The sequence below is a fragment of the Equus przewalskii genome, chromosome 13 (assembly GCF_037783145.1).
Source record: "Equus przewalskii isolate Varuska chromosome 13, EquPr2, whole genome shotgun sequence".
Taxonomy (NCBI): domain Eukaryota; kingdom Metazoa; phylum Chordata; class Mammalia; order Perissodactyla; family Equidae; genus Equus; species Equus przewalskii.
The window spans coordinates 25,419,804-25,432,355 of NC_091843.1; the positions used below are offsets into that span (position 1 = coordinate 25,419,804).

General features: G+C 44.4%; 1 protein-coding gene across 2 annotated transcripts in view; it reads left to right on the forward strand.

The window, feature by feature from the left end:
* The window catches only part of GLRA1 (glycine receptor alpha 1), a 78,957-nt gene that overhangs the window by 36,929 nt on the left and 29,476 nt on the right, over positions 1-12,552 (forward strand). For both annotated transcript variants that reach the window (XM_008523889.2, XM_008523890.2), the window contains exon 3: positions 483-550. In XM_008523889.2, the coding sequence (XP_008522111.1) occupies positions 483-550 (68 nt within the window). The remainder of the gene's footprint in view (positions 1-482; positions 551-12,552) is intronic.

Here is a 12,552-nt window from a genome sequence, read left to right on the forward strand (position 1 = left end):
ATGGTCTTCCCTTGAGGTTGCCTCTGGATTCCTCAGCTCGTAATTCCCATCAACGCCCTTTCAGACAATCATTCTTGGTTCACAAGTTCAAGGCAAGGAACTTGCTGTTCCTTGCGATTCCCAAGATGGCCTCCAAATGTTGCAGCCGTAAATACATTTCAGCCACAAATTAGAAGGCAGCCGATGGGGTTTGGAGAAGGGATTTCAACCATATGGCAGGATGATGAATCATCCCGTGTTAATGAAAGTACATCTCGGCTCAGCCTGTGGTGTTCTGTACCTGGTGCTCACTTGGGGACCAGGGAATCTGGCACAGCCAAGTGGCTGGGAGTCCCAGCTGCTCGAGGATGGGGTGGAGGGCAAGCAAGGGTCTCCTCCACCAAGTGGGATCTCTCCCTGGAGTCGGTGTTCCAGGGACGGGTCCTATCCTGTGGGTTTCTTCATGGCCCTGGAGCTAAGCAGGAATCTCTCTTGATTGGCAGGTCCCCCGGTGAATGTGAGCTGCAACATTTTCATCAACAGCTTTGGTTCCATTGCTGAGACAACTATGGTGAGTGAGTCAAAACATAAGCTGCTATTTCCTGCTGGGGATATCTCTCTCCCTGAAACATTCACCCTCTGCACTGGTCTTCTCCAGGAAGATGGGGAATCTGGTGTTTCTTTCAGGTCTCCAGAGGTATGCTATGAGACTTGGACATTTTTACCGTCCTGTTCAATGTTTTGGGTGAAGACACACATCTGAAAATGGCCAAAAAGCTAGCATGGCTAGCACAAGTCAAACACCTAGGGTTCCAAAAACAAAATTATATCAACAGGCTAAAGTTTTTGATTCAAAGAAAATGTAAAGACCTGCTTGTAAGTTTAAAAAATTCAACTGCAGAATAGCCAAAGACTGGTTGTAGAAGCTGAAATGGGTATGTTGCGTTGATTCTAATCTTCTCTCTACTTTTGGAAGTATTTTAAAATTCCCGTAGTAAAAAAGCTCAAAATAAATCTATTACATTCGGGAAAAAGACTAGAAGGAAAAATATCAAAACGTTAACATCAATTATCTCTGGATTATAGACCTATGGATAATTTTTAATTTTCTTCTTTCACTATTCCTATGTTTTTCAAATTTCTGCAGAGTAAATATTACATTAGTAAATTTATATAAATGTAATGATACTTTAAACTTTTTTTTTCTCAATCCTTGAAAACAAAACAATCAGTTGTACTCATGTGACGGGAGTGGTCTAGCTTGTGAGAAAATAATTAAAGCCTCCAAGAAGTCGTCTCTTTATGAGCAGAGTGCGAGGCAGCCAGTCACCGAGTCCTATGGATGTTACTGCCCTGAAGTCCTCTACAGCATCCGTTCCCGGATGGCCGCCTGCCCCTAATCTAGTTCAGGCTTCGCTAGTGGCTTGTCCACACTACTGCAAAGGGTGCTCGATTCTCATCTTGCCCCCTCCAATCCATTGTTGCCCACACAGTGGTCTATCTAAAACACAAACCTAACCACACCGCTCTCCTGCTTTAATCCTCCCCGTGGCTCCCCGGCACCTTCAGCATTAAGCCCAATTTCCTGTGCAAAGCTTAGAAGGCCCTGCTTCATCTCTTCTCTCTCTCACTCCCTACTCTGGATAAATGGACTCGCTCAGAGTTCTCCACACAGAGGGTGCCCTCTCTCTCGGTTTCCAGCCTTCTCTTGATGCTGTTGAGGCCTCTGCCCAGAGCATCCACTCCAGCCTCCTTTCCCTTGCTGACTCCTACTCTCCTTTAAGTCTCTGCTCAGAATCACCTCCATAGAAAGCCTTCACATCTAACACATATGTACATGGGGGTGAGTTCATGTGGGTGCTTGACCCAAGGCTAGAATGGGTCCCTGCTACCCATTCTCGACACATTTTACAACTCTCATAACAGCACTTAGCACCGTGGCAGTCTGCTTATTTACCCCTCTTCTCGCTGTAATGGAAGTTCTTTGCAGGCCAGAATCTTGTCTCATTTCCAGTGGTAGCCTCAGCAGCTAGCACAGTGCTGTAATAACAGGCACTCAATAAGTTTTTAAAATAAATAAACCAAATCAGATAGACTGTCTGTCAATTCAAACCGTTATTTGGTCTTAAACATCTATGGAAATTAGATCTAACCTTTCAGTCCCAGACTGGCAAAAATCACTGAGCTCTGTGGGTCATGGGGCAAATGGTCCAAAATCCGTCCTTTTGCAAAGAAGGCTGCCTTGATATGCTCAAATCGACCCCACCCACATCCAAAGGACAACTGGTCAAACTCTCTAAAACTAACAGGCCTCGTATCTCCAGATGGAGACGATCCCACCTGTCAACTAGGAATGAACAACGCTGCTTTCACTGGGATTCAGGTCAAAAAGCCTGGTTTTTCCACACTTCGAATGGATGTCTTATAAGGGCTCCTGATGAGCCCCTCTGCTTTCCTTCTCCCTCCCAAGTCAGACGTGCATTGGCATCTGCATCATTCATAGTCCTTGTGCGGTGGGTGTTCACATGCGCACTCTTCTTCTGAAATGGTAAACAGTCATCAAACCAAGTCAGGGCCCATCCAGTTATGTAAAGCACTTGGTCTTTTGAGGACAAGTGTACACGTCTGCACCCTGCCCTCACTCCCACTTCTTTCCCTATAACGACCGCACAGAGATCTCTTTCTCTGATACAGATTCCTAAAAGAACAGCAGTTGGCCCTATTTTGTGCGGTCATTGAAAGCCCAGGCTCTGGAGTCACATAGACCTGGGCTCACTCACTCCATGTGATTCGCTTCATGTCTTTCAGCTTCAGTTTCCTCATCTCTAAAATCCCAGTGGTGATTAGCAGACCGACCTCATGAAGTTATTAAGGGTGGAAATTATGTGCAGGAAAGTGTTTATCCCAGTGAATGGTCTAAATGCTTCCAGTGATGACAGCGACGGTGATGATGATAGAGACTCTGGACACTGAAGCCCCGAGACTCTCGGTGATTAGCTGTGTGATCCTGAGCAATCCCTAGACTTCTCTGAGCCTTAGCTTCTCCTTCTCGTGTGTCTCCTGTGCCTTTCCAGATTTCACTCCTGTTGCATTTGGCTTCCTACTCAGACAGTGTAGCAATTAAGACACAGTCTTCCACAGCCAGACAAAATTTGAGGCTCAGCTCTGTGACCCTGGGCAAGGCAGCCTGTCCAAGTCAGCTTCCTCATCTGTGATGTGGGGCACCAATAGCATCCACCTTGTGACCTGCTCTGAGGGTTAAGAGATAAGGCATAGAAAGCGCTAAGCATGGTGCCTGACACAAAGGATACACACAGTGAATGGCAGCTGTTATTATTAAATGCCACTTAAAATTTTCAGCACATTTTCACACTCATTCTCTTCCTTGATTCCTTCTCCAGACACTTGGTCTTACAACCACTCTATTAGCTAGACATGGCGGACACTATGTCCCCAATCTTACAGCTGAGGGAAGTGAGATCTGGAGATGTCACATCACAGAGTTAGTTAGTGACTGAGCAGGGATTAAGATGCAGTGGTCATATCCCATAGACGAGTGTTTGCTCTGCCCCACACTGCTGTAACACCACAGAGCACAGACCCGAGAAATCGGGGGACCACAGATCCACAAAGCACATTTAAGCAACAACTCAAGTGCCATCAAAAGTGGAAATCCAGCCTCCTGTCATGCCAGGCTCAGCACGGCTCGGGAGAAAATGATAAATAGTGATAATGGAGGTAACCAACAAGGGGAGCCCAAGGAGATGGCTCCCTGGGGTGAAGATAAACAGCTTGAGACAGGGAACGAAGGATCGGCAATGATGTGCTTCCTCAGGGGTGGCCCCCAGTTGACATCGCTTTCCTCCTTATTAATTAAAATTAATCCAAAGTAGGAGTGGCCATTTTCCGGTTTGCACATCCCATAGTACTGTGATTTTTTTCCACTGGATTCTTAATTATCTTTATATGTTTAATTTACTTTGCAGATCATTTAGGGGAAAAACCCCTAAAATCTCAGAGCCAGAAAAAAATCTTAAGAAATTGTCTAAATCCTCCTTTATTTTACAGAGAGGGACTCTGATGGCTAGAGAGTGACATCACTTGAGCAAGGTCGTATAGCCTGGAATGGGTGTGACTGTGTCCCGGGAGCAGAACTCTTTGCAGTGGCCAAGGGTTTCCCTCCCTTTAGCTTCTTTCTCTCCTAGATCCCATTAACCAAACACTTTGGACCACCTTCCCATTCAAGCCTTGTTCCCTGCCACTCAAAATACGCTTGGAGAGCACGAGAGCACTCATATCAATTTAATAACAAGAGCAGCAACCATGCATTAAATACCAGTGTGTCTCAGGTAGTTTGTAGAGCACTTCTACATATATCATCTCATTTAGACATCACAACAACCCCCAGGAGGCAGGAAATGTTATCCCCATTGTACAGATTAGGAAACTGAGGATCAGAAAGGTTAAGTCACTTACCTAAAGACACACAGCTAACGAGTGGCAGAGGTGAGATCTGAACTCAAATCTACCTCACCCCAAGGCCCATGTTCTCCTGAGCCAGCTATAAATATTTAATCCCTAGATGTTTGGGATTACCCAGTCCCACTTGTTTCCTTTGGTCATAGGGAGTGTGAACTGAAAGGGAACTTCGTTGAACAGACATGCTCAGGCCCCCAGACTTCCAGCCCAGGGCTCTGCCTCGCCAACCACACAAAGAGCTGGTTGTGCACCCTGGGCCCATGGCAATACAGACGTAGTCTCAGTGTCAGAAACTTTCCAGGCTGTGTTTGTTCTCCAGGAGCAGCAGGAGTGCACAGCAGCTCTATAAACAGCTGGAGTCCCTGGGCCTGACTGTCTGCTTCCCAGGGCCTGGCTTTATTCACCAGAGCTAACAGACCGGAGAGCACGGAGAGGCAGCCAGCAAAGCAACAGGGGTCTCTCTCCATTCCCGACGAGGGGAGGGCTGAGGCTGCCTGTCCTTCACCTGACCTTTCCCGGGACTCTATGAGTCTATGCAGCAAGAGGAAGGTAGAAGCTGGAACAGGATGCATGAGGGAGGAGAAGGGGGAGGGTCCTGATCCAGAGCAGCGCCCCTAGCAGTCGACAAGAGAACGATCTGGAGCTAGAACCTACAGGAACCATCCAGCTTGTTGGGACATGTGTGCTTATGACTGTGCATAAGTGTGCACTGTAGCATCTATGTGTCTGTGTAGTACAAATGCACATGTGTATATTGTAGGATTGTGTGTTTGTGCAAATGTACGCATAGGCATGTATATATGTGTGTGCTGGTTTGAATATATTTAGACACGTGACCTCAAAGAAAAATGTGCATGACCATGTACAGGCATGAATATAAATATGTGTATTTCTGTGGTTATAAACGTGAACGTGAATAGGTGTGAGTATGGATGTGCATGTATCTGTGTGTATGCGTATATGTGAGAATATGTGAAAGTATTTGAGAATGACTATACGTGAAGCGTATTATTTTCATTTATGTAACTGTGTGTGGATATTTGTGAATATGTAAGCACATATTTAAGTATGCACCAGCATTTGAGTCAGCATAATTATATGTGTGTATATGTATGTGCATGTGAATGTATGTACAAATACATGTGACTAAGTGAAAGAGTATTTAAATGTGTATTAATATGTGAGTAGGAGTATGTCTAAACACGTGTGCAGGGGTACATGTGAGTGTGCACATGGTCGGACATGTATATAGCTGGAATTCACGTGGAACTATGTATAAACAAATGTGAGACAGAGACAGAGAGAGAGTGTGTGTGTGTGCGTGCATGTATGTGAGTGTGTGTGTCTGCATGTGTGAGTGTGTGTGTGTATTGACATCCTTTGGGCATGAATCCCAGTATTTCCATTATTAGGACATGAGCTCCAGCCTCTCTTGCCAAGGGTCAGGCTAGCCTGGCACAGAGACAAGCACGCTGTGGCCAGGACCCCTGGTGATTAGTGACAGCCTATCCACAGCATGCTGATGGACAGCAAAACGCTGGAAGAGTTTTATAAGTATATGAGAAATAGATGAAAACAAGCTTTTATAATAAGGCCAATGAAAAGGGAAACAGAGAGAGAGAGAAACATAAATGCAGATGGACAGTTTAACGTACATCCTACTAGTTTCCTCTCCTTGATTATACATACATTTGTGCACATACGCACATCTCTGTAGAAAGAGGGTTGTGCAATACAATTTGCCTTTTTCACTCCCGCCATGTCTTGGAATCTCTCCACTTCGCTAGATATAGGTTGAGCTCCTTCTTAACTCCCTACACACCACTAAATTTGGAAACATAATACATCACTTATTATTATTACATTCAACATATGACCAAATGATTTTAATCTATGTTTCCAGACTTTACGGGCTGCCTGTAAAATTCCATGGTCTGGACACACCATTATTTCATGGTATTTAGCCACTCTTCTCCTGATACACCTTAAGACTAATGTAGCTTTTCACCATTACAAACAGTGCCATAATGAACATTCTTTACATAACTCTGTGCATTTCCTAAGGACGTGTTCCAGAAGTGGAATTTATCAAAGGACATGTACATTTTTATTATTTTGACAGATATTTTTGCCCAGCTCACTTCCAAAGAAGCTTCACCAATTTCCAGTCCCCCCAACAGTATTCGTTTCTCTTTATCCTCACCAAGCCGAGATATTCTCAAGCTTTTTTATTTTACTAAATGGGATTTTTAAAATTACACCTCATTGGGATTTTTAATTTTCACTTAGATTCGTAGTGAATTTGAGCACTTTTGCATATGTTTATTGGGCATTTTGAATAATATTATAGGTTTCTTTTTTTTACATGTAACTCCTTAATCCATTTGGAGTTTGGTTTTCTGTAAAGTATGTGGTGGTGGTTTAACTCTATTTTTCTCTGATTAGACAGTAATTTCTCCAACACCATTCTTAAGTAGCCATCATTTCTCCACTGCTTTGAAATGCTCTCTTTTTCATAAACTAAATCCTCATATATACTTAGGTCTGTTTCCAGTCTCAGTTTATTGTTTCATTGTTCTGTTTATCTGTTTCTGTACCAATACCACACTGTTTTAATTACAGTCATGAGTCACTCAATGACGAGGATATGTTCTGGGAAATGTGTTGTTAGGCTATTCCGTCATTGCGCAAACATCACAGAGCGTACTTACACAAACCTAGGCTATACTATACACCTAGGCTATGTGGTACTAATCTTATGGGACCATGGTCGTATCTGGGGTCCATCATTGACTGAAATATTGTTATGCAGCACATGACTGTACTATGGCTTTTCGTTACATTTCTATGTCTGGTAGAGGAAGTCTTGTAGGACTTCGTTATTCTTCTTTTGTAAGGTTTTCTTCACCTTTCTGGCCCATTTTATCTTCCATATGAACTTTAGAATCCGCTTGTTGAGACCTATAAAAATCGCCTCAGATTTTGATTGAGATTGCATCGAGTTTATAGATTAATTTGGGAAGAATTGACACCTTTACAATATTTTATAAACATGGTACATCTCTCCATTTGTACAGGCATTCCTTTATGGCTTCGAGTAAAGTTTTAGAGTTGTGGGGTTTTTTAAAATATATACAAGTCACACATTTCTTGATAGGTTTATTCCTAGATGTTTTGTGGGGTTCGTAGCTACTGTGGATGAGATCCTTTTTTGTTGTTGCTTTTTCCATTACACTGTCTTTCTACAGAGGTAACGCTAGGTCAGTTTTTATACTCTTGGGTTTGGAGGATCCAAGAGAAAGTCTATCAACTGTCATCCAGTTAGATATGGCTCGACACTCCATAAAGCCTTGGTACACTGAAGACTAAGAGAAGGCCAAGCAGAGAGCCCTCAGAAATGCCGTTAGAGTCTGTTACAGGCAGAAAATGGGGTGACAGGCAGTCTTGGTATCCTCTGCTGGATGACGCTCTCCCAATGCACCACCAAGGGAGGCACCAGGATCATGGATTTATGAGAGCCCACAGTTGGCTCTCCACCAGATCAGATTCAGGAAGGCTGACTCACGACACCCATCAAAAGTTGCTTTTGACATACCTGGAATTAGAGGGAAAGAAGGTAGACAGTCCTGAAGGAAATTTCATCCAGGCCAGAGAGAGATCTAAGAAATCATCCTTGCCTCCCTGCACACAAGCCCTCTTTACAACGATGAAGAAGTTGATTTTCTCTCAGCAGTGTGACCCTGTCCTCTAGATGACGCTAGATTACAGTTGCCAGATGCCTGCTCCTTAAACTGCCCTTTCCTATACTACTGAACGAATGTCTCCCATGGGTTTATAAAATAGTTCTCTAAACAAGACACAGTACAATAAATTAGGGTTCCACTTATTAAATTATAAGCACATGCCTGTCCTAAATCATTGCGATGACACATGAGTCATCGTGATTGAGGCTGGGCCCTGCCAAACTCCTCCACTGCAAATTCATCTCTCTTGTTAGTTTAACTCTCAAAGAGCAGCCTTACTCTTCCTAGTTCCAAGTTTGTTAGTGGTGTGTTTCATTATTGTGCCCTATACTGCAAACACTGTCCTCTTTGCTCTTTCCAGGTTAACATCCACCCTTCAGTTTGCAACCAGTTGTGAATCCGCCTCACTGTTCAACATCCCAACCCAAAGTTCTCCACCTGATACTGACTATAAGGCTGTGTATGAGCCACCCTGTCACAGGGGCTCAGTGAGGTGCCGGTATACTACGTCTCCTACATTTCTTTCACCTACCCATATAGGAACTTGGTTTAAAAAAAAAAGGAAATAGAGGCAGCACATGATTGTCAAAAAAATGTGAAATGGGGAGCCAGACAGCCCTAGATTCATATCCCTGCTCCAGCACCTAGTAGCTGTGGGAGCTCAGCCAAGACAGTTAACCTCTGTTTAACCTCCATGAATTCCAGTTTCCTCCCCTATAAAATGAGTATAATAATACCCAGTGTGCTAGGTTGATGAAAGGTTTAGAGATACAATGCATATAAAGTTCCAGCAAATGTTAGACATCCAATAAAGTAGCTGCTATTAGCATTTTGACGCATTTATTAAACTCACGCTCAGCTTTAGTGATGCCCTAAAGACAAACAAAGATGCTCAGCTCTACTGGTCCAAACCATCTACAGTTCTTTACAACAAATGTAGTTCTGACTGTGTGAGATCCAAATGAGAAGGCACCAGGCAGGGTGGTGAAGTAGGAGAGGTTCAGGGCACGGAGCAGGCATCTGGAGCCAAGGAGGCAATGGGTCAGGATCTGGGGAGTCTGCCAGCGCTGGACTTGAGTGTAGAGCAGACAACGGGTCAATGCAAGGGTCAGATTGGGAGGGAGCTAGGAGTGCTAATGGACTGCTGGACCTGGGGCAGAAGCTTTTCTCCTTTGCCCGTTTTAATATTTTCTGCTAATTGTGAATATCTACAAGACCACAGGTACATAAGAGCCGCGAGAGGCAGTATCTGATGGCATGGAGGTGTCATAAAACTGTCACTCAATGCAATTTTGGGAGATCCTGGGTAGTGCAGTTTAATGGTTAAGTTCTTGGGCTCTGGGATTAACATCTTGGGTTCAAATCCCAGCTTTGGCACTTACCAGCTGTGTGATGTCAGGAATAGCATTTTAACTCCTGTGTGCCTTGATTTACCTAACATGGAATGATAGCAGAACCTACATCACAGGATATTGTGAAGATAAAATAACACACATAAAGCTCTTAGTGTCATTCCTTGCATGTGATATGGTCTCAATCTATTAGTATTATTTTCATTGTTGTTATCAATTCTGGATCTACCAGTAACTAGTGGTGAGAACTTGAGCTTTTAGGGCTTCAGTCTCTACATCTATCCAATGGGAATAAGAATCTTCTCTTCCATGCCAAACATCGTAGAACAAAATTAACATGAGGGTGCTTTGAAAAGTAAAAAGCAGCAAATAAGGGGGCCGACCCAGTAGCATAGTGACTAAGTTCATAGGATCCACTTCGGCAGCCCAAGGTTCGCAGGTTCGGATCCTGGGCATGGACCTACACACTACTCATCAAGCCATGCTATGGTGGTGTCCCACATACAAAAATAGAGGAAGATTGTCAATAGATGTTAGCTCAGGGCCAATCTTCCTCACAAAAAAAAAAAGCAGCAAATAAGTACAAGACATTATTAATAAAAGGAGCCAATACAGTGTATTGCTTGAAAGCCTAGGACTTTGGAGTCAGCCAGTCGTGGATTCAAGTCTCTGCCCTGTCTCTAACTTTAAATGAAGCGCCATTATCCCCAGGCCTCAGTTTATCTGTAAAATGGTGTCGTTGGGAGAATTTGGAGAGAGAGCTCATTAGTGCACATAGCACAGTACGTGGCCCTCCATCAGGATTTAGTAAACTCTACATGTGCCCGCTGAGCCAGGTCCACACTCTCACGGGACTGTGAGGAGACCAGGGCTGACTCTTCCCACATTTGGAAGCAACGTTCTGACTCTGGCTCCACAACGCCTCTCAGGAGTCTGGAAAACCACCTGAGAAGAAGGGTGGCAGGAGGGAGAGGGTGCAGCAAAATAAACCAAGCCTGGGCGTCCCCCACTCTGAGCGGGCCCCTGACCCCTGGCCTTCGGCAGATTCACCTTATGTGTCTCGATCCCAAACTCTGTCGGAGCCAAGTCTCCATGCGAGCTTGTCCAAGGAGAGCAGAGCCTGCCCAATGGCAGATTCAGCTGGGCTCTCCTCCTGCTAGTCCTGGGGCCGCCCTCAAGGGTGCACAAGTGGATTGGGAAAGAAGTGGGATAGGAGTCGAGATTGCTGCATGCGAGTCCCACCTTAGTCACTGAATTGCTCCCTGGCCCTGGGAAAGCCTCTTTCTCTCTCTGGGCCACGTGTGAAATGAAGGAGTTGAGACAGAAGTCTCCACGGTTCTTTCCAGCTGTAACATTTGATGACGAAGAAGATGATGATGATGACAAAGAACTATGATTCTCCCATCTACCCCCACTCTCCACTCCTGCTATCTTACTTTAGATGCTCCTTGCCTCTCAAACTGGACTGTCACAACAGCCTCATCACAGGTCTCCTGGGCCTGTTTCTCTCACTGCCAATATCCCGTGGTCGTTCCTGCCATACGGATCTTCCCGAAGTCAAACTGTGGTGTTGCTCCACTGCCTGAATCTTCTGTGGCTCCCTCTTGGCTATAGAATAAAATCCAAGCACTGTGGCTGTCAGTTAAGGATACCCACAGCCTCAAATCAACCCATTTTACAGCCTTTGCACAGCAGAGCAGTCGAGAGCATGAACACTATACAATCAGACAAACCAGATTCAAATTCCAACCTCGCTGTTTACTAACTGTGTGAATCTGGACAAATTATTTAACTTCCCTGAGCCTTCTTCATCTATAAAATTAGATGGAAGATACCTATATCTCGGGATTGTTTTAAAGATACAATTAGCTGAAGTGTGTGGCACGCTTTAGCACATTGCCTGGCGTATAGTAGATACTCAATAAGAGGGACTTTTCTTGCTAATGCTACTAATGGTTGAGCTAAACTGAACTGTTTGAATGCCCCTGTCTACACACCTTTGTTTGTGCTGTTCCTTCTATGTGAGATTCCTTTGAGTCCCAACTCTACACATCCTAATCCCAAATACACCAAGATTGCACCCCTAGCCTTCATGTCCTATCCTGGTCTAAGCCTGTACTGCTCACCTCTGTCCTTCCTCTTTCTTGCCAGCTGAAATCAGATATTGTTCACATCTCAGAACAATACCAGATCTAGAGATGCTAACTTCAGGAGGATGGAACGGACTGACAAGGGCCATTTCAAATGCCACATTCTCTCCAAAAGCTTTTACAGATTCACCCAAACTGGCTAGAAGTAATCTCCATGACATGAGAGCAATATCCAATAGCAATTTGTTAGAACCTCCTATGACCTTTATCACTTTCAGTTTTGTCTGGTAGATATTTGTATCCATATCTTGCCTTGCCTGCTGGATAATTTGAGTTCAGTAAGGGTAGAAACAAGACCTTGTTCCTCCACGCTCACTGCTCTCCCACTGGGCCTAACATTTATAGAGTTGAGTTGAGTTTAGAGAAGACACATCCATTTGAGAGCTGGAATGCTGAGACTTAGGAAAGTCTGGGAATCTGGTTCCTTGTCCACTTCTGGGACGATGTCTCTTGGTTCTGACTGCAATGGGCACACATCTTATCCTCCACCTTCTCTTCTCACCAAAACATTCACACAGGAAATTGGCTCTTTCTTACTAAAATACTTCATGCTTCTGATTTCACCACAATACTGAGTTTAAGGAGTTTACTGGGAGAGCTTAGAATCTGAAACTAGACACAATGGCAGGGAGGCAGATCCCACTGCAGGTGGCACATGGGAAGCCCTCAATAAATGTTTGTTGAATGAATGAGTTAATGCTCTACCTAGGTCTTATAAGCAAGGCTGTTGCCCAGTTACCAGAAATCAGACCATCAGGGAATTTCAGAGGCAGGATGGGTGAGTTGATGCTAAAGACCTCTGAGATAGAGCTCTGGAAATCCCTCCAGCCTCAGACCCAGATGGGCCAC